Raw genomic sequence first — 22,897 nt, forward strand, 5'->3', positions numbered from 1 at the left:
TAATTAACAGCTTAATTATTTAAAACTTATATAAAAAATTTAATTGACTCTCTGAATTTTATTGGTACCACATAAAATGGATTATATGATAAATATATATTGTTTGAAATTGACGAAAAAGAAACAATAAATTACAATAATTAATAAAAAAAAATAGTCGACGAAATTGACAAAAAAATATATTATAAATTACAATAATTAACAAAATAAATCTCTTGACTCCAACAAATCTATCAATTAATGCCACATAAATTGGGACATGGCAAATAACATATATTATTAAAAAGTTAGGTTCAAAATGTACTATAAAATACAATAATTAACAACTTAATATATTAAAGAGACATATAAAAAATGGTTAATATTTGAAATTCTACATCTGCCACATAAATTAGAACAAATAGACTAATAACTATTATTTTCAAAATTATGTTTAAAAAAAGTACTACAAATCACAATAGCTAACAATTTAAAATATTTTTAAAATCATATAAAAATTTCAATAACTTCTCAAATTCCATAATATGACATAAATTTAAAAAAAACGGTTATAAATCATAATAAATAGTACAATATTTCAACTACTTTAAAAGTATTATAAATTGTAAAAAATAATACAACAATTTAAATTACTTAAAATTTAACGACTTAAAAATATTGTTTTAATGTATTAAAATTTTGGTTAATTGTCAAAACTTTACATGTGCCACATAAATTGGGACATGGAGAGTCACACATATTTTTTTTAAAAAATTACATTAAAAGTATTCTATCAATTAACAACATATATTGTTTGAAATTAACGGGAAAAAAAAACTATAAATTACAATAATTAACAAAATAAATCTCTCGACTCCAACAAATCTATCAATTAATGCCACATAAATTGGGACATGGAAAATAACATATATTATTAAAAAATTAGGTTCAAAATGTACTATAAAATACAATAATTAACAACTTAATATATTAAAGAGACATATAAAAAATGGTTAATATTTGAAATTCTGCGTGTGCCACATAAATTAGAACAAAGAGAGTAATAAATATTATTTTCAAAATTATGTTAAAAAAAAAGTACTACAAATCACAATAGCTAAAAATTTAAAATATTTTTCAAATCATATAAAAATTTCAATAACTTCTCAAATTCCATAATATGACATAAATTAAAATAAAAAAATAATATATATTGGGCCCCGTGCTGGCACGGGGTCCTATATCTAGTAAGTATATAAAACTTCAATGAATCCTCAATGCAAATAAAAAAATAAAAATAAATAAAAATAAAAAATAAAAAATAAAAAATAATAATAATAATAAAAAATCCTCAATGCAAAAAGCGAAAGCTCTCCCAACTCAAGAAAGGAATGAGATTAATTTTTTATCTAAACCACCCTTTGACTATTTGTGAGACTATAAATCCTTTCATTAAGAGTAAATTAATAGCTTAAAGTTAAATTATTTTCAATTATAGAAGGTCACATATGGAATGGACTTACAAAAATAAAAGAGTGTCACGTGAATTGAAATAAGGAAATAGTTAATCTTTATGGAATAACATGTAATTTCAAGTACTTTGTTTAAGAAATTATTGTATATAGGGGTGTACATGATCGGGTTGGTTCGAGTTTTTCAAATATCAAACCAAACCATTTGTGTAAAAAAATTTAATTTATAAACCAAACCAAACTAATAAAATTCAAATTTTTTCGGGTTTTTCAAATAGCAAACCAAACCATTGTGTCGAATTTTTAAATTTATAAATCAAACCAAATTAATAAACCTCAGATTTTTTCAGATTTTTGGATTTTTCGGTAAAGTTTGCATACAAATATATAATTAACTTGTGTTCCAAATATTTCTTTAGTCCAATCAAAATTTCTTAAGAAAATAACACAAAATATGAGATGAGTACTGATGACACTAAAATATTTAATAAAAAATAATAATGAAATTATCATATAAAATAAATATTGCAAAGTCATAATGAAAATGATCATAATTTAAAAATACTAAATCATACTAAAATAAGTTTAATAAGTATTAGTTACATTACTAAATATTTAAGGAAAATTAAAATTAGATTATGTATTTTAATTGTCTAAACCAATGTAAAACTAAAGAACAAATATTCAATATTATTGTCATTCTTAGTGTTGAATTGATTTTCTTTTTTGCATTAGTATTAATTTGATTTTGATTTAAGTTTTATTATAATTATCAACATCTATGAACTATAATCTTTATTGAACCATTCCAAATTCTAAGTTTTAAACTTGAAATAATATATTAAAAGATAAAAACTATGAAATAGTATAAAAAATATTTTAAAATTATATCAAAGTAAATATTTTTATGTATTAAATAAAATTTTAAAATTACATATATAATGTCGGGTTGGTTTGGTCTCGGGTTGGTTTTTTTAGTTAAAACCAAACCAACCCAAATATAATCGGTTCTTTTTTTCCAATACCAAACCAAGTCAAACCAAACCACTAGTCGGGTTTTTTTTCGGTTTGACTCGATTTGCGGTTTGGTTCGGTTTTGTACACCCCTAATTGTATATGATTTATGAAGGGAATTTTTTTCATAGTTCGAGTTGTAATTGTTTTATGATTAAATTAAATTATATCGTATTTTCAATATTTCCAGAGGATTGTTTATTTCAATTGAATACAAGTTCTTTTTATTGAGAGTTTATATGTAGTTTTCATCTATTCTTCCAGCAATTGCCAATTTGTTCACTTACTATTAATAACAAAACCCTGCAATATAACAACCATCACATACTTCAAAAATAGGTAACTAAGGATTATATTTTTGATATATTACGCAAAAGAATCGATACAATTTGTCTAATCTATTATAATTTAAAAGAAGAAAAAAAAAACGATTTCTATTGTTTTAAACATATAATTCCTGGGAGATAAAAGAAATAAAGTGAATCAAGTAGTGAATCATTTTAATCAGATAAAAAGAAACTCGGAGATAAATGTTACACTACTTAAGATAAAATATCACAGATTTTTCATAAGCCCTTCAATATTTTAATCATTTAGTGATTGTTTAGGTGCATTTGATCTATATTGCAGAAGTTTTGAGCTCAAAGTATGAATTCTTTTAATTATATCAGAACTTCTAAAATATTTTCAGAAATTTTTAAAAATAATTTGTTTGACTCAATTATCTTTTTTGTAGGGTTCGATATTAGGGAATGAAGTAATATCTCATACAACACTTTTTTCCTAAGACTAGATCATACACAACACAAATTTGAATTAATATGAGTTAATAACCAAAAACATAAAATATGACATTAAAAACAATAGCTTCTAATTTTTCCTGTTTGTATCAATAAAACTAATCAAACCCAAAATATTGTCATTCTTGGTAATGAAAAGTATGTATGGTACTCGCAAGGGTAACAGAGGTCAGAGATTATTTCTTCTGCCAACACTTTTTCAGTTGATTTGTCACAACGGAGTTGCTCAAAGCAGCTTACATCTCAGGTATGATTTGCAAGAAATTGCACATGAGCAAATTTATCCGGTGTGCACCATGATGTGGATTATAAGTTGTGTTCAACAAGTACATATAATTAATCGACATCAAATAATGAACAATATTTGTTAAGCCTACACATATCTAAGCTTTTAAAAATTAATTTTATCAAATTTTCAATATACCAACCAAAAAAAAAAACAACATTCTTGCAAGTCAACAAATTATTGGATTAAAAATTTAAAAATAGGTGAGTCAAGCAAATGTGTATGAATTGTTTATGGCTTCCCATTATCTCAAAACCTTAGTGGAACAGCATTAACCAAACAACGGCAAAATCTTTGATATGTTTGGATTATTTAATTTTTAAATCATCATATCACCATCTTAGTTATGTTATATAAACTCCTAATTCCTCCATTCTAAAACACACAAGAAAAAGAAAAACAACCAAATATCTAGCCTTAGAATCCAATTCTTCTCAATGGGAAGCCAAATGAAGAAGCAATGGCTTCAATTTGCTTGTGCTTTGGCATTTTTCTTGATTGCCACATGCACTATGGCTTATTCACCTTATAATTCGTATGAATCATCAGATTCAACATATAATAAAGTACCAAACACAGTAGTCAAAAGTGAAGACTTCAAGGTACCCTCAGAGTCAGAAAAGGAATATGAGTCGTCATTTTTGCCAAAAAATGATTACAATAAGAAACCATCAGTTTCAGAAGATAACTATAAGAAAGTACCCATTGTTCCCGAACATGAATCATTCTTGCCAAAGAATGACTACTACAAGACGCCATCATTTTCAGAAGATAACTACAAGAAGGAGTCATATGTTCCAGAGGTACCCTCGATGACTAAACCAGAATATAAGGAGTCATTTTTGCCAAAATTTGACTACTTTAAGAAGCCATCATTTTCAAAAGACAGCTACAGGAAGACGTCATATGTTCCAGAGGTACCCTCGATGGCTAAACCAGAATATAAGGAGTCATTTTTTCCAAAATTTGACTACTTCAAGAAGCCATCAGTTTCAGAAGATAACTACAAGAAGTCGTCATATGTTCCAGAGGTACCCTCGATGGCTAAACCAGAATATAAGGAGTCATTTTTTCCAAAATTTGACTACTTCAAGAAGCCATTAGTTCCAAAAGATAACTACAAGAAGGCGTCATATGTTCCAGAGGTACCCACAGAGCTTAAACCGGAATACAAGGTACCATCTTTGCCAAAGAATGACTACTATAAGAAGCCATCGGTTCCAGAAGATAATTACAAAAAGGTATCATATGTTCCAAAGGTGCCCTCAGTGCCTAAAGAAGAGTACAAGGTACCTTCTTTTCCAAAGAATGATTACTACAAGAAGCCATCAGTTCCAGAAGATAACTACAATAAGGTACTATTTGTTCCAAAGGTGCCCTCAGTGACTAAAGAAGAATACAAGGTGCCTTCTTTCCAAAAAAATGATTACTACAAGAAGCCATCAGTTTCAGAAGAGAACTACAAAAAGGTTTCATATGTTCCAAAGGTTCCCTCAGTGCCTAAAGAAGAATACAAGGTACCTGCTTTGCCAAAGAATGATTACTACAAGAATCCATCAGTTCCAGAAGAAAACTACAAAAAGGTACCATTTGTTCCAAAGGTGCCCTCAGTGCAAAATGACTACTACAAGAAGCCATCGGTTTCAGAAGATAACTACAAAAAAGTATCATATGTTCCAAAGGTTCCCTCAGTGCCTAAAGAAGAATACAAGGTGCCTTCTTTGTCAAATAATGACTACTACAAGAAGCCATCACCTTCTCCATCACCACCACCTCCATATTATTAAATTTCCATATTTCATGTTCAACATGGATGTTTCATTTAAGTCCTTCTCCATCTCAACATATATAACTCATAGGGTTCTCATATTATGAGTTAGAAGGCATGATATCAAAATTTGTATTTATTTATTTTTCCTTTTCCTGCTCCGGTTTGTAATTGTTTTGTCATTTAAATTCTATATTTTGAACGAAAAAATTATTTCAATTGAATACAAGTTCTTTTTATTGAGAGTTTATGTAGTTTTCATCTATTCTTCCATCAATTGCCAATTTGTTCACTTACTATTAATAACAAAACTCTCGAACATAACAACATCAGATAATATTTCAAAATAGGTCACTAAGGATTATATTGGGTGAATTTTCTGATATAGTACTCAAAAGAATCGATACAATTCGTTTAATCTATTAGAACTGGAAAGAAGAAAAAAACGATCTCTATTGTTATAAACATACAATTCTTGGGAGAATAAGAAATAAAGCGAACCATTTCAATCAAAAACTCGACCATAAATATAACACTACTTAAGATAAATTGTCACAATTTTTTCATTAGCCCTTCAATATTTAATCATTTAGTTATTGTTTAGGTGCATTTGATCAATATTGCAGAAGTTCTTTGCTCAAAGTATGAAATTTATTAAAGCCAGAACTTCTAAAATATTTTGAGAGTTTTTTTTTTTTTTAAAAAAAATGTCAATCGACTAAATTATCTTTGTGGTAGGGTTCGATCCTAGGAATATTGAAGTAATATCTCATAGAGCACTCTTTTTTCTTAAAAATAGATCATACACTACGTAAATTTGAATTATTGGAGTTAATAACCAAAAACATTAAATATATGACAATAAAAACAATAGCTACTAATTTTCCCTGTTTGTATTAAGAACTAAACAAACCCAAAATATTGTCATTCTTGGTAATGAGAAGTATTCAGGCTACTCGCAAGGATAATAAAGGCCAGAGATCAATTTCTTGTGACTCACAACGTTCTTGCTAAAGCAACTTACATTTCATGTATGATTTGTAAGATATTGCACATAAGCGGATTTATTCAGTGTGCATCCAGAGAATAACAACTGCGAAATACTCCGATTTTTTTATATAAAAAAAGTAATTGTGGTGCCATGATGTGGATTATAAGTCGTGCACAACAAGTACATATAATTAATGGACACCAAATAATGAACAATATTTGTTAGGCCTACACATATCTAAACTTTTAAAAACTAATTTAATCAAATTTTCACTATACCAACAAAAAAAAAAAAAAAAACAAGAACAACATTCTTGGAAGTCAATAAAAAATTGGATTATAATTTTAAAAATAGGTGAGTCAAGCAAATGTGTATGAATTGCTCATGGCTTCCCATTATCTCAAAACCTTAGTGGAACAGCATTAACCAAAAAATGGCAAAATCTTTGATATGTTTGGATTATTTAATTTTGAAAGAATACAAAATCATCAAATCACCATCTTTGTTATGTTATATAAACTCCTAATTCCTCCATTCTAAAACACACAAGAAAAAGAAAAACAAAGAAATATCTAGCCTTCGAATCCAATTCTTCTGAATGGGAAGCCAAATGAAGAAGCAATGGCTTCAATTTGCCTGTGCTTTTATATTTTTCTTGATTGCCACATGCACTATGGCATATTCACCTTATAATTCTTATGAATAATCAGATTCAACATATAATAAAGTACCAAACACAATAGTCAAAAGTGAAAACTTCAAGGTACCTCAGAGTCAGCAAAGGAATATAAGTCGTCATTTTTGCCAAAAAATGATTACTACAAGAAGCCATTAGCTTTAGAAGATAACTATAAGAAAATACCCTTTGTTCCCGAACATGAATCACTTTTGCCAAAGAATGACTACTACAAGAAACCATCATTTTCAGAATATAACTACAAGAAGGAGTCATATGTTCCAGAGGTACCCTTGATGGCTAAACCAGAATATAAGGAGACATTTTTTCCAAAATTTGACTACTTCAAGAAGTCATCAGCTTCAGAAGATAACTACAAGAAGGCGTCATATGTTCCAGAGGTACCTACAAAGCCTAAACCGGAATACAAGGTACCATCCTTGCCAAAGAATGACTACTATAAGAAGCCATCAGTTCCAAAAGATAGCTACAAAAAGGTGTCATATGTTCCAAAGGTGCCCCCAATGCCTAAAGAAGAATACAAGGTGCCTTCTTTGACAAGGAATAATTACTACAAGAAGTCATCAGTTCCAAAAGATAACTACAAAAAGGTATCATTTGTTCCAAAGATGCCCTCAGTGCCTAAAGAAGAATACAAGGTGCCTTCTTTGCCAAGAAAAAATTACTACAAGAAGCCATCAGTTTTAGAAGATAGCTACAAAAAGGTGTCATATGTTCCCAAGGTTCCCTCAGTACCTAAAGAAGAATACAAGGTGCCTTCTTTGCCAAAGAATGACTACTACAAAAGCCATCACCTTCTCCATCACCACCACCTCCATATTATTAAATTTCCATCTTTCATGTTCAACATGCATATTTCATTGAAGTCCTTCTCGAGCTCAAACATATATAACCCATAGGGTTCTCAAGTTTATGAGTTAGAAGGCATGATATCAAAATTGTAATTCTTATTTATTTATTTTTCCTTTTCCTACTTAGGTTTGTAATTGTTTTGTCATTTAAATTCTATATTTGAATGTTAAGAAAAATATTTTTCAATTGAATACAAGTTCCTTTTATTGAAAGGTTATATAATTAGTATATAGATTCATCTGGATTAGTCGGACTCCAATGCATAAGAGGTGGCTCACAAAATATGTCAAAGTATGACAGGTACATTAAAGACATAATTTCATCATTGCTAATAAGAGGTGGCTCACAAAATATATCATAGTTGCACATCGAGAACTCAGAACATGCTACCTGCTAAACTAAAAGATCCTATGAGCTTGTCATTGAGCCAGTTCTATGTCTCATTTATTTTGAGACATCCATCCATTCTTAGCTACATGAAGGGCGTTGATTAATATAGCAGTGGGATAGTTGACAATGAAGTCTCATGATAAGGTTGAAGCGTTTTTGATGTATAGATAGCTCTCAAGATACCGATATTTTATATGAGGAGTTGTTTACTAACGAAACACATCAAAATTAAATTAAACACACCAAACTTGTTATTGAATTAAATTAAAGAGCTCCGATCCATCAATTATTGGAAGGATTATGAATTAATTTCAGCTACCAGCCAAGAAGCACCAACACCACCAAGCAAACCTCCAGACCTTACAATACCAATACTTCCTACATTGTTAAGAGTTCCACTAATACTAAGTCCACTGCCCAGACTTTACAAGGTGTCATATGTTCCAAAGGTGCCCTCAGTGCCTTATAGGCTGGTTGACACCTTGACTTTGATCATGATGGGCTAGTACGCTAGTATCTAATCGGCCTACTAGTTTTGCTGATATATTTTTTCAGGATGCTCACATTCAATATTTACTTTTGGATACAAGGAAGGGATCAATAAAAGCACAATGGATGGAAATCTAGTTCCTCTGGGTGCTCTTGTTAAATTTGTGCAAAAGGGTATTAAGTATCTTTGAATAGAAAACAAATTGGAGCAATGTAATGCAAATATTTTGATATTCTGATTTTTCGATCTCAAGTTTAGATCATGTTAGAACTAACCAATAACTAAGGAATGCAGTATGATACATATTTGGATGAAGACATCAAGTTTCTACAACCTTTGGATCTCATAACAGAGAATATATATGAGCTGCAAATTATAATAAAAGAGAGAAAGGAAAAACTGTAGAAAGATAAACTAGGTGGAAAGATAACGCGGGAGGGACCACAAATAAGAACCTGCAAGAGAAAGGGAGAAGGAGAAACAACATAAGGAAAAAGAGCGAGAATGGGATAGAGAAAGGTGTAAAAAGAACAATGAGAAAGAAAAGCGCAATGACAATGTAAATCCACGCGAGGACATCATAGATTAAAAACTGAGTGGACAAAAAGAGGCTGCCGGATATGAGGAAAATGGAAAAGCTGGAGGTAATAAATGAAGGAATTTTTTTAGCATGTAGCTGATACTTCTACACATCACAGTCTCAACCTCTTTGCCGAGTGAAATTCCTAGTTGTGATGTGATGGTTTTGTAGGACATACATATGAGGTTTGACCGTGTGAAAAATTAAAGTTGATTTTTTAGAGGTACAAAAAATATCTTAGTAATTTAGTAGAATTTTGTAGAGTAAATTATCTTTGATATTAATACTTAAGAAAAATCTAGATGTTCTAGATAATTACATATTTATAGTAAAGTATAGAAATATCTTGTTACATAGTTAGAAGATAAGGATATCTAGATATTTCTTGTAGATGTATCTAGAATAGTTTCTAGAAGCATCCCTATACAAGTATAAATATGGGTGACATTAGTCATTTGTAATTAACCCAAGAACAACTCAAATTCAAGAGCCTTCTTCCATAAACAAGTTCTCCTTTCTAGCTTCCTCTTTCTTAGTTGAATCTTCCGATCTTAGTTAACAATCTTAGGCTAGCAGAAGGATTCTCCGATTATACTTTTCTTCTGCTATTTTCTACAGGCCGTGTGTCTATAAAGTTTTTCTAGTCCGCCGTGATTTCTCAATAGGTGATTTGATATATATTTTCCCTTTTTCGTCTTCTATATTAACATTATAATTCTTTCTTGCTCCTAAACTCATGCCAGGTTTTTGTCTGTGCTTGGAGTCTAGAAGGGTCACTTCTTGCATCTGGATAAGCATTAGTACCATTTCTTTCTTTTGTTTCTCTCTTCTAGGAATCAACTCGTGTTCATATTTCATTCTTTTGTTTCTTATTCTCTTGTAATTTTATGACTTTGAAAATAATCATCACAAGCATCGGGACTCGAAATACTATGGCATTTTTCGTTTCACATTTCTGCTTTCTTATTCCCTTACAACAACAATCTGTTCAAGTTACTTCATTTTAAAAATTCTGTGTAAAATTTTTGTTGTCCTCTTTGAAAATTCTTTTGTCATGGTAATATTATGCACTAGATGTTCCTATGTACTCCACTTTCTTACGGAAATGTGATTGACAAATGAGATTTTCATTCTAGGAAAGCAAATTAGCTTAGGAAAACATGTGGTGCATAATATTACTATGTCTAAATTAAGCATTTCAAAGAGTATAGTTCTATAAAGAATTTTTAGGATGAAGTATCAATCCTTGAAGAGATTGATGTTGCAAGAGAATTAGAAGCAGAAATGCGGAAACAAAAATGCCATGATATTCGAAGTCCCGGTGCTTATTATGATTATTTCCAAAGTCACAAAATCACAATATAATTAGAAACAGAAGTATGAATATGAACATGAGTTGATTCATAGACGAGAGCAACAAAAGAAAGAAATGGTACTAATGCTTACCTAGATGCGAGAAGTGACCCTTCTGGACTCTTAGCACAGACAAACACCTGGCAGGAGTTTATGAACAAGTGAAAGCTGTTATGTTAATATAAAAGACCGAAGAACCAACTAACAAATGGAGAAGTAGCTTCAAAGGAAACTATCCTCCTTGTAAGCATTGTGGAAAGAATGGACATGTGCCATACAAGTGTTGGAAAAGGTCGGATGCTAAATGCAGTAAGTGCAACAAAATCAGGCATAAAGCAATTATCTGCAAGAATAAATTGCAGTAGCAAGACACAGACTCCTAGGTTTTTAATGAACACGAAGAGGATCAACTCTTTGTAGCTTCGTGTTTTGCAAACAATGTTTCAACTAAGGTTTGGCTGATTGATAGTGGATGCACAAACCATATGACTCATGACAAAGAGCTCTTTAAAGACTTGAAGCCTATTGGAGTTACAAAAGTCAGAATAGGTCATGGCGATTATATTCCGGCAAAAGGAATGGGAACCATTACAATTGAAACACAATCAAGACATGACTTGTTTAAAGTCAAAATGAGAGGCATAAGTTTCTCATTAAATCCATTGGAGGAAGAACAAGTGGTGTATTCGGCAAGACAAAATGCTTCCGAGTTATGGCATAAGAGACACGGACACTATCATTATCAAGGGCTTCTCAAAATGCAAGAATCAATGAAAGTCGAGAACCTTTCTAAACTGGGAGCGAGTTCTAAAAATTGTCGGGCATGTCAATTTGGAAAACAAAGTAGACTTCCATTCCCAATGGCAACTTGGAGAACAACAAGAAAGTTGCAGCTGGTTCACACCGATATTAGAGGACCCCAAAGGACTCCTTCACTTAAAGGTAGTTTTTATTATGTTATTTTTATTGATGATCTGACCCGAATGTGATGGATTTATTTTTTAAAGTTCAAATCAGAGGTCAAGAGCATTTTCTAGAAGTTGAAAAATGAAAGTTGCTGCAGAATTTAGATTTTACGATCTGACAATGGCAAGGAGTACACTTCTCATCAATTTGGTCTATTTTGTGAGGAATCATTGATTGAACGCCAACTTAGTTCTCCTCATACTCCGGAACAAAATGGAGTTAGTGAGAGAAGAAGTAGATTTTTCATGGAGATGTCACGAGCTGTTAACCCTAAAGATGCAATGTTGTGAATCGTGAACCTGTTAACCCTAAAGATGTTCTCAAAGACCCCAAAGTAAAAAAATACAATGGATGAGGAGCTATTTATGATCGAAACAAATGATATGTGGCAGCTTGTTGACAAACCTCAAGGTAGAAAAGTAATTGGGGAAAAATGAGTGTTCCAAACCAAGCTAAATGTTGATGGTTCAATCAACAAGCATAAAACAAGTTTTGTAGTTAAGGGTTATGCACAAATTTTTTGTGTAGATTATTCTGACACTTTTGCTCCAATTGCTAGGCTTGACACGTTCAGATTGCTTATAATTGTTTCTGCACAATGTGGCTGGAAAGTGCATCAGATGAATGCCAGATCAACATTTCTTAATGGCATTTTCGAAGAAGAAATTTATGTTGAGCAACCTGAAGGGTTTTTTATCGATGGAAAGGAAGATAAAGTCTATCGACTACATAAAATTCTTTATGGCTTAAAATAGGAACCAAGAGCTTGGTATAGTTGAATAAATGATTATTTGCTCACCCTCGATTTTGAAAAGAGTCTTTCAAAGTTCACACTATATGTTAAACATAATAGCAGTTAGATTCTTATTGTTTCTCTTTATGTGGATGACCCTTTGATTACAAGTAGTAGTGAAAAGCTAATTGATGAGTTCAAGCAAGATATGATACAAGCTTTTGAAATGTCTAATCTTGGTATTATGATATATTTTCTTGAAATACAGATTACACAAGGAAAAGATGAGTTTTTTGTTTGCCAGAAAAAGTACGCAAAGGAAATTCTCAAGAAATTCAAAATGGAAAATTGCAACGAGATTAGTACTCCCATGAACCAAAAAGAGAAACTAAGTAAAGATGATGGAGCCGAAAAGGTAAGTGTTTTATCAAGGTTCATGCAATGTCCCGGTGAAATATATTTGCATGCAGCCAAAAGAGTTGTGTGATACATCAATGGAACCATCACCTATGGAGTCAAGTTTCAGAAGAGTCAACCTGTGAAGCTTCGTAGGTACTCTGACAGTGATTGGGGCGAACCCGAGGATGATGCAAAAAGTGTACTTCAGGGTACTGTTTTAGTCTTGGTTCTAGAATCTTCTCATGGAGTTGTAAGAAACAAGATTTTGTGACTCAATCTACTATCGAAGCAAGTTTGTGGTAGCTATACCAGTAGTAAATCAAGCATTGTGGCTGAAGAAAATTATGGTTGATTTGCATATGGAACCGAATGGAAGCGTCCAAGTGTTCGTGGACAATGAAGCAACAATAGATATATCTCACAATCCTATGTTTCATGGAAGAACTAAGAATTTCAAAATCAAGTTTTTTTTATTGAGAGAAGTGCAAAAAGATGGAGATGTAACTCTTGTCTACTGCAAGACGGAAGAACAATTGGCTGATATATTCACTAAGCCTTTACTGGCCAGCAAGTTTGTGCTTCTCAGACAGAAAATTGGAGTTTGCAGTTTCCAAAGCAAGAACGAGTGTTAGGAATTTGCATTTTCAACTGCAGTTAATTTACTTTTAATGCTTTATATTAGATAAGACTTAGTCATTAGTTGTTAGTTATCTATTCCTATTATTTAGGAGTAAGTTTAGTGAATTAGAAATATGCTAGTCGTGGGTTTACTGCTTTCTATTTTCATTCAAGTCTTACAAATGTAAACTGAAGACATCAATAAAAATGTCTGCAACCGATATTCTTCTTGACTTCTCTGCTTTATAATAACTCATACTTTTGAAATTTATCAGCAACTCGAGCTGAGTGTGTATTTGGAAAAGGCTCATCTACCAAGAAAGATGTAGGTTTTGTGTACACACATTGGGTATGTTGTTGTTGTTGGACGAGCAAAATTCTGCAAATCAAACATTTTTTTCTAACTTGTCACTCCCCGAGGCTACCCCAGGACGTAAACACGGGACCTAGGATCACGAGTGACCCCAAGCTAACCCTGAGCTGGCATATCATAAGCAGATTGAATATTCTATAACAATTAAACTGATGTGGAAGCTAAGGGCCTATTTGGATTGGCTTTTGGCTTATGACTTATAAGCCAAAAGCCATAAGTTAGGATTTCTAACTTATGGCTTTTGGCTTATTTTTGTTATTTTGACATAAAAATAAGTGCTTATAAGCACTTTTTAACTTTACCCAAACACTTCAAAACTGCTTAAAAGATATTTTGGCTTAAAAGAACCTAAAATAAGCCAATCCAAACGAGCACTAAATCAAGATAAAACTAAATAGTGGGGAATACCCAAACTAGTCTGAATATATAAATACTCATAGAGAGTTTATAACACTGAAGTAAAACTCAAAAGCTAAAGCTGAATCTAAAATATGTCTGAAATAAGCCTCTGACTAGAGATGCTGGGACATGCCCCCAGCTAACTCTAGCAAATACTGAAAACTTAAATGAAAAAACTAACTAAAGAAACATATGTATTGTCCTCGAAGAATGAGGACTCACCACTGAAGCTGCTAAACTGGAGATGGGGAACCGATCTATGCGTGATCTGAATGCTGAGGACCTGAACCTATATCACGAGAATGTGTAGCACAGAGTATGCGTCAGTACTTGAAAGGTACTGAGCATGCATGATGGAATAAAACTGAATAAAACATATAACTGAACAAAACGGTAAAAGAATGATATAATCTGAACATGATAGAAATACTGAATACTGAGCTAACTGAATGCAATGACCAAGTACCTGACATGCTAAGACTAAACACTGAACTATAATTGATAACCTGGTCAATACACTAGAATCTGATTGTGGGAGCTACTAATAACCGACATAAAACCACAAGAGCTAAATGTGGAGTCCAATGTATACGCCCCATCGAGAAGACCCAATATACCCTGCCAGAGGTATAGAGGCATGACTGGCGTGAACACTAAAATGTAATGCCCACGGAAGGGACTTATAAACCTACGAGGCCACGCAGTTCTGGGACTATTCGGGTACGCTGAACCCTAGTCCACTCGATCTAAGCCTACTCCAAACTAGAATGTATATAAACAATATTATGACTGAAATACTGAAATACTGGATAGCTCAATTACTGACATGCAAACTCTGAGAATGCAATAATTATAACTGATAATGTAACATTCGTAAACTGAAGCATGTATATCTACCTAAACTGACCTAGCAATTCATGAACTAAACGAATCTACACAATTAGGGTTCTGAATATTATGCAAGGAACTAAGAAACAATATGATAATCTGATTTGGATCATTCTAACAGCTAAAACCCAACAATTTCTAACATTTAAGAAACCCTAAGTCTAGATAATATTAAGGGAATCAAGATTCTGACTGAAATCTAGGGACCTAATGGGTGAAAGGAATCCACTAGTGAAATCCCACATACCTGGTGATGAATTTCATGGAGAAATCTTTCTATTTCGGGGATGGAACTGAAGAAACCTTGTTGCATTCTTGAAAAAATTGGTCGACTCTTTCTCCTCTGTGGTTCTAAGTTTGATCCATTATTTGGAGAATGAATTGACTAGGGTAAGTTCTAATTTAGTTACTAGGCAAAAACTTACCAAAACCATGTAGTTTAGGGGTCCAACGCATAGGGAAAGACCAACAACTCCTGACTTAAAAGTTGTCGGGGCCAACCAATGGACTGACCCATGGTCCATCCTGTCAACCGTCGACTGGCTTCAGAGAGAGGCTGTTGAGGGGTCTGATCCAGGGACCAAGACCACAGCCCGTGGTCTGACCTACTATCTATGGGTTCGGCCATGGGTCGGCCCCTAGACATTTTTTCTGGACTATTTTTAGGGAGGGCTGCAGGTGGCCATCCACGGACCCCACCTACGGTCCGTGGGTGGTGCTCGTCGGTGCTACCTGCAACTTTTTATTTCAGCAAACTGGTCTTTCTAGCATACGGGTTGTTACATTATCTCCCCCTTTGGGAACATTCGTCCTCGAATGAAGACTAAACTAGCTGAATACGGGGGGAAAGAGTTGCAAACCCTTCCATTAAATACTGGAATTTGAGCTTTGACTGAACTAAGTTCCAAGAACATGCAAATACACAGAAAATGCAAGACTAACTGAAGGAACAAACTACTAAGACTGAATTTTACGCAAGAGTAAATTGAGATATTGGAGAGGAACTATTACCTCAAGCTAGAATGGAATCGGAAGGAAAGAGATGAGGATACTTGGCCTTCATGGATGCTTCTGCTTCCCAAATAGCTCCTTCTACGGACTGACTCCTCCACAAAACCTTATCTGAAGTGACCTCTTTGTTTCTCAACCTTCGAACTTGACGATCAAGAATCTCAACTGGCACATCTTCATAAGTGAGGCTATCCTGCACAACCACACTTTTTAAAGGTACTATAGATGCTGGATCACCTACACACTTCTTCTATAAGGAAATGTGAAAGACTGGATGGACTACTGCTAGTTCTACTAGCAACTCTAACTCATAAGCCACTTTACCAATCCTTTTAAGAATCTTGTAAGGACCTACATATCTAGGACTGAATTTCCCTTTCTCTCCAAATCTCATCACCCCCTTCATAGGTGACACTTTCAGGAAACCCCAATTATTAATTTGGAACTCCAAGTCCATTCTCCTTATATCTGCATAGGACTTCTGGCGACTCTAGGCTATCTTAAGTCTATATCTAATAAGCTAAACATTTTCCATGGCATCATGAACCGAATTTGGCCCTATCAAGGTTGCTTCACCTACTTCAAACCAACCAACTGGAGATCTACATCTACGAATGCCTCATAAGGGGCCATATGAATTCTAGAATGATAGCTATTATTGTAGGCGAACTCTATAAGAAGAGGGTGATCATCCCAACTACCCTTGAAGTCGATCACACAAGCTCTAAACATGTCCTCTAAGGTCTGAATGGTATGCTCTGCCTAACCATCCGTCTGCGGATGAAATGTCGTGCTGGGATTTACCTGGGTACCAAGACTTTTCTAAAATGACTTCCAAAAATGAGAGGTAAACTGAGGAACTCTATCTGAGATGATAGACAAAGGAGCCCTATACGGCCTGACTATCTCATTAATGTAAAGCTTGGCGTAGTCCTTCGCCGAATCTGTAGTCTTAACAGCAAAAAAATGAGCGGACTTAGTAACTCGGTCTACTATCACCCAAATAGAGTCATGCTGTCTGCGAGTACGAGTTAAACCTATAATGAAGTCCATATTGATCACTTCCCATTTCCATGTAGGAATGTTGATCTCTTGAGTCATACCTCCTAGTTTTTGATGTTCTACTTTAACAAGTTGACAATTAGGACACTTAGCCATAACATCTGCTATGTCTCTCTTCATGCCGTTCCACCAAAAGACTTCCCGCAGATCACGGTACATCTTAGTGGCACCTGGATGGATATAATAACTGGAATTATGGGCCTCTGTAAGGATATGTTGCCTCAACTCACCCACCTTAGGAACACATAAGCGATCCTGATAACGGAGTACACCATCTCCCCCTTGGGAGAAAACCTATACTTTGTACTTGTAACACCCCGTAAATTAGTGAGTTGAACTAGTGTGTTCTAGAGCCTTTAGTAGGAGTTTTGGAGTGGTGTATGAGCATTAAAATAAAAAAAAATGGTTCCCGTACTTAGAATAAGGGTTTTAGGGGTTAAACGTCCGGGTACGACCCCTCAAGGACCACCCAAGGGGTCGTTGAGGGGGACCCCAAAACAGTCCCAAAAATCTAGAAAATTTGATGACCTACGGAGGGCCATCTACGGCCAGTAGATCAAACCACGCCCCGTAGGTCAAGGCCTGCAAGAGGCCTGCCATGAAAAGCCTCAGGTGCAAACCACGAGACCACATGACGGCCCATCAACCCATCCATGGTCAATGGATGGGGATCCGTAGGTGTTGCCAGTTTTAGGTGGTTTAGTTTTAAGTTAAGTGTTTGGGGGTTAAGTTAGTAATTAATTAGGGGTTAATGTAGGTCAGATAGTTAGTTAATTTACCACCTATATAAGGTTAATAGTCCCCTAAACTAATCACGTTAACTCATTCATCCAAGACCCCAAATTACTCTCAATAAATTCTCTCTCTAGAAGCAAATAAGAAGAAGAAAAAGAAGAGGGGCAACAACTAAGTCGAATTCACCATTGATTTAAGATTTTTTTAGGGCTTTGATTAAAGGTATGTGAAGCTTTATCATCTATGAGTTATTCCACCCATAGATCCCCCATAGTTTCCCCACTTGTGAAATCAAAAACCCAATTTTAGTTAGGGTTGTGCTTGCATTGTGGGTAGGGTTTGGGTGTGATTCCAACTAGTGGATATCACCCAATTATAATTGATTTAGCTTTCTTTTAATGATATTATGATGATTTCATGTGATTTATATGGTAAACCCTAATCTAAATTGATGAATGTGATCTTTGTGGATTTATGCCATTAGAGGCAAAGTTGAAGGTTCATAGTTGATCATCCTAAACCAATGTCATGTGTAGTAATTGATCAAACTTAGGATCATATAATCATGAATTGAACTAGACTCTATTGTATATGTGTCGCGCCCCATTTTTCGCAAAAATGGGTTTCGGTGCACGACCTAACAACTCTTTTGGGTTTTGGAGCAATTGAAGAGTCGCCACCTAACGAATTAAGGCGCGTTAGGGCATCTATCTAACCTAACTAATTCTAACTAAAAGTCAACGAACCAGAGATCAGGGTAAGGGTTCAAGTTACCTCGAGGAGAAGGTGTTAGGCATCCCTCGAGGTCCACAAATGTGGGTCCCGGCCGTGTCTCATGCAATTTATGTGAGGGTTACAAGTAGCATTTAAGGTCATTTCATTTATTAGTTATTTAAACATGCTTGCTAAGTGATAACTAATATCAAACAATTAAGATCAATTTATTTATTTATTATTTAATTAAGCATTCAAGGCTAAATGATGACATAACATTAAATATATATTAAACATGAAACAATTATTGAAGATAAGCGAGAAGACAGAAATTACGCAATCAAATAGGATAATCAATTTTTATTTTTATTAAACTAACCCCAAATAAATATAATTATTATAAACATATAAAAGGGAGAAGGAAAGGGGGACTCTGAAGGACTTTACGAATCAACACTCGACTTTCTTTTTATTTATTTTTTTTGATCGGCTTCTGTGTAGGGACAGACAAAACCAACGTTTGTCTTTCAAGCCTGAGTCGGTGTCATCATCTCCGTAGGGCCTAAACTACCCCTACCCCACCACCACATGCTTTTCATCTATAGGAGGTGCCTAGAGTCCCCGCTTAAGATCCAAGAGGCATTGGACTATTATCAGGGTGGATTTAGGCTAAAATAAAATATATGCTTTTAATAGGCCCACCTAGACACCCAGTCAAACAATTTGGACGAACATTTAGCACATACGGTCTCAAGTTGGCCTCTAGATTTTATTAAAATATGCTTTCAAACACACATAATGGTGAAAAAAGTTCATGTTAAGTGTGTGAACATACAAGCATACATAAAATTAATTAATTTTAAAAGGGGCAGAAAATTATTATAAGTGCAGAAAGTAATAACTAATTTTAAAAGATTGGCATAACAATGATTAGTGTAGGAAATAGTTTAAGCGGTAGTTCAAATGCAGAAATTGATTAATTTTGGGCATAATTTAATTAGGTCAGCAAATTTGAAAATAGCAGATTTTAAAGATACGCACAATATAATTATTAGTTGATTTTAGGTGATTAGCAAATAGATCACAAAATGCAAGAAGTACATATTTATTTATTTATTTACAAAGCATGTAGCGGGTCAGCAAGAATTATTAGTATTTTCAGTAGCAAAACGGAGCAAAACCTAAATGATTTTGAGCCAGATTTAATCGAGAGCGATAAGTGGCAAATCCAGAAAATTAATTTAAGTGACTGAAAAAGTATTCATGCAGAAATTAATGTTCAACTGATTTTAAAGGGGGCATAAATTAATGACAAAACAAAATTTTTTATTTGATTTGATTTTAAAATATAACATGAAAAAGTGATCACACATACATCAATATTTGAAAACAGTAGCAAATTGAATTATTATTGAAGAAATTAATCAATAACTGATTTTAATTCGGACAAACACGTAGTAAATGCAGAAAACAGTAGCAGATTTTAATATTGATGCGGAAATTACCTATTTTGAGCAGAGAATATTCATAATTGATTTACTTCTATTTTTAGAACATGCTGAAAATTAGTAGAAACCTATATACATGCTATCTAAGTGATTAACATGCTGGTTGATTAATTACATGCGACAATAACCAAAGAGGGTAGATTTTAAATAACATGCTGGCAATTAGTAATTGAAATTAGGTGGCAAGTTGTTTATTAAATGCAAAAATAGATAATTCAGGTAGGTTTGGACAGGAATAGATTCTATATTAAGCTGTTCAGATTTGAATTAGAAATTACTAGGTTGGTTTTAGTTCTTAACTGGCAGAATAATTAATTATATCACAAACAATGACATAAAATGCACAACAACTATAATTCTAATTAATTGATATTGGTTTTATTACTTGAGTCCTATAGGCAGGGTTTCTAAGTGAACATGCTGAAAATCTGATATATAAAACTATATACATGATTTCTAAGTGATTGAAAATTGAAAGTATTATAGCTCCTATATGCATGACTTCTAAATATGAACATAATATTCCAATACAAAACAAATTATGACAATCTTCCCATATTTATCCAATTAATATATAAAAGTGTTAGGTTGGGTAAATGAAATATGGGAAAACATATATACATTATTGATTATTAATAATTAAGAAAGCGATCATATAAATCAAACAAACGAGTTATAATGGGCAGTTAAAGCCTTTGAACACATGATAAATCTTAAACTATAAGTAGACAAGTTTGAATAGGTGATCAACCAATGATAATTTTATTTTTATTTTAGTTAAAATCTAAGTGAAACTATTAAAAACGAACTGTCAATCAATCACAATCCTATAGACATGCTTTCTAACACAAATAAATTACGATAAAAATTAAAACAAGTAGCATATAAATCCCCTCCCCCTTTAGACGATCCCCCAAGAATATTTTATATATATAGTGTTAGAGTTACACAACCGAACAAAAGGGAATAAAGAACGACATAATACATATCCAAAATATTAAACAGTGACAGTTTCATCCGAAATTCCGTCCCTAGGCGACTCTTTAATGTCTTGAACTTTAAGTTCGAAACCTGTTAAACAGAATAATGCCAAACACAAGATCATAGCTATATAGAAACATAACAAGTATTCACAACAAACACATGAATTTCAAACAAGTCATTGAACACATAAGATCACACACTGACAAGGGGTAAGGAAACTAACCCGGATGCTTCCTTTTATTTATTTTCGACCACACAACAATATTTATAATAAAATAATGAAAGAAAAAATTTAAATTAATGAAGAAGAGCTAACCAATTATGCAGAATTATTTATCAGCAATGAAGACCTAGTTTGATTCTATACTAGACCCGAACACAGCAAAACCAAGTAAAGCAGCACTTTAGAATGATTACCGGAATCTTAATTCTTTTAAAAAAAATAGAGAGAGAGCTATATATTTTTTCAGTATTCAAGAGTAAGGTTTTTTGTCTTTTCAAATAAGGGGTAAATGGTCTCTTTATATAGTGGGAACGGGCGCACGAAAGGAAGATAATAATTATTAATGGGAGCAAATAAGGGAAATTTGTTTCCTTAATAAAAAGGAGTCACATCAATCAAAAATCTTTACCAAAAATAAGAAATCAGTATGAATATATACTATTTAATTAAGGCAAAGTGGACAATGTTATACACATGGATTCAGTCAATTAGCGAGACACGTATTGAATCTATAATATGACACCACATTTTACCATATATATAAGCATGCTTTTACCAAATTTAACATGTCAAAATATGTCTACGAATAAATAAGGTAGGAAATATTAATTAAGAGGTCACTTATTACAATGTTGTTGATTATATTTAAGGGAGGGAATAAAAATTACAGCCCCCATTCTAGTATCAATATTCATAAATAACTTATCGTAATTAGGCGATTGAACAAGTTGGCAAGACGATAAGTAGATCAATTATAGAGGAAATTTGAATAAGCATAAAATTAGACCATATCATCAATATACCGGCAAGTATTAAGATATCAACTAAAGTGAAGATTATCCATTTCATCAATGTAAAATTTAAAAGAAACAAGTTAAAGCCAATGGCGAATATTAGCACAATTCCAAAGAATCATCGACAATATTTCAAGCTTTAGACAAAGTTTTATAGTAAATAATAATTTTTATAATAGCACACACATAAAATAGTCATATATTTCATAATAATACTAAGAAATTATAAATCGAATCGAACAAGAGAACTAACCCGGACGGATCTGTTAAAGATCCGTCTTTAACAAGCCAAAATCATAAAGTTTTGGTCCGAGTAAACGTTGTCCAAGGTGTTGTCTCCATCGGGAAAAGAGAAGAGGAGAGCGGAGGAACCAGTTGCTGGCCGGAGTTTGCCGTTGTTGTTGTTTACGCCGGCGGCTGCTGTCGGATCTCTCGCGGGAGCTGCTGCTGTGGAGTTGTTTCATGCCGGTGGCTTGCTACTCTCACTCGCAGCTGCTGGCCAGAGCTTGTTGCTTCCCTCGCTGGCTGGTGCTGCTGCTCACTGTTTTGCCTTCGCCTGGAGAGGAAGAGAAGAAGAACGGAGAAGGGAGGAGGCGGAGGGAAGAGCGATGGAGGCCAGCGGCTGCTGGCCTCGCCGGTGGTTGTCTTGCCAAAAAAAAATGAAGAGAACGAAGGGGAAGGAGAAGTTGGGGCGGCGGCTTGGAGAAGAGAGGAGAGGAAAAATGAATTAGATTTTTAGGGTTTGAGATATTTTATTTAAAATAGGAAAGAAAGGAGGTTTAATCTCATCCGTTGGATCACATCAAATGAGTGGCTAG

At 33.4% G+C, this 22,897-nt stretch overlaps 1 protein-coding gene and 2 pseudogenes across 2 annotated transcripts; all 3 read left to right on the forward strand.

The window, feature by feature from the left end:
* Nucleotides 1-3,951: 3,951 nt before the first annotated feature.
* On the forward strand, nucleotides 3,952-5,556 carry LOC125820245 (protein PELPK1-like). 2 transcript variants are annotated; one of them, XM_049499681.1, is made up of 2 exons: nucleotides 3,952-5,038; nucleotides 5,234-5,556. In XM_049499681.1, exons 1-2 carry the CDS (start codon nucleotides 3,989-3,991, stop codon nucleotides 5,336-5,338), a joined length of 1,155 nt encoding a protein of 384 aa, XP_049355638.1. In that variant the 5' UTR covers nucleotides 3,952-3,988; the 3' UTR covers nucleotides 5,339-5,556. The 2 variants fall into 2 exon arrangements, with proteins under 2 accessions (XP_049355638.1, XP_049355636.1); XM_049499679.1 differs by having other exon boundaries at nucleotides 3,952-5,152; nucleotides 5,234-5,338.
* Nucleotides 5,557-6,908: 1,352 nt separating this feature from the next.
* On the forward strand, nucleotides 6,909-7,833 carry LOC125820255 (protein PELPK1-like; annotated as a pseudogene).
* A 319-nt stretch (nucleotides 7,834-8,152) lies between these two features.
* Nucleotides 8,153-22,897, forward strand: part of LOC125820285 (WD40 repeat-containing protein HOS15-like) — a 32,713-nt pseudogene continuing 17,968 nt past the window's right edge.

Source organism: Solanum verrucosum, unplaced genomic scaffold (genome assembly GCF_900185275.1).
Source record: "Solanum verrucosum unplaced genomic scaffold, falcon-dt-bn FXZP01000229.1, whole genome shotgun sequence".
NCBI lineage: Eukaryota > Viridiplantae > Streptophyta > Magnoliopsida > Solanales > Solanaceae > Solanum > Solanum verrucosum.

Bases quoted from the DNA above. Each gene is read 5' to 3' on its own strand.
- LOC125820245 (XM_049499679.1), top strand. From the start codon at position 3,989: ATGGGAAGCCAAATGAAGAAGCAATGGCTTCAATTTGCTTGTGCTTTG. The intron at 5,153-5,233 runs GTGCCCTCAGTG...TATGTTCCAAAG, and splicing joins AGGTACCATTTGTTCCAAAG to GTTCCCTCAGTGCCTAAAGA.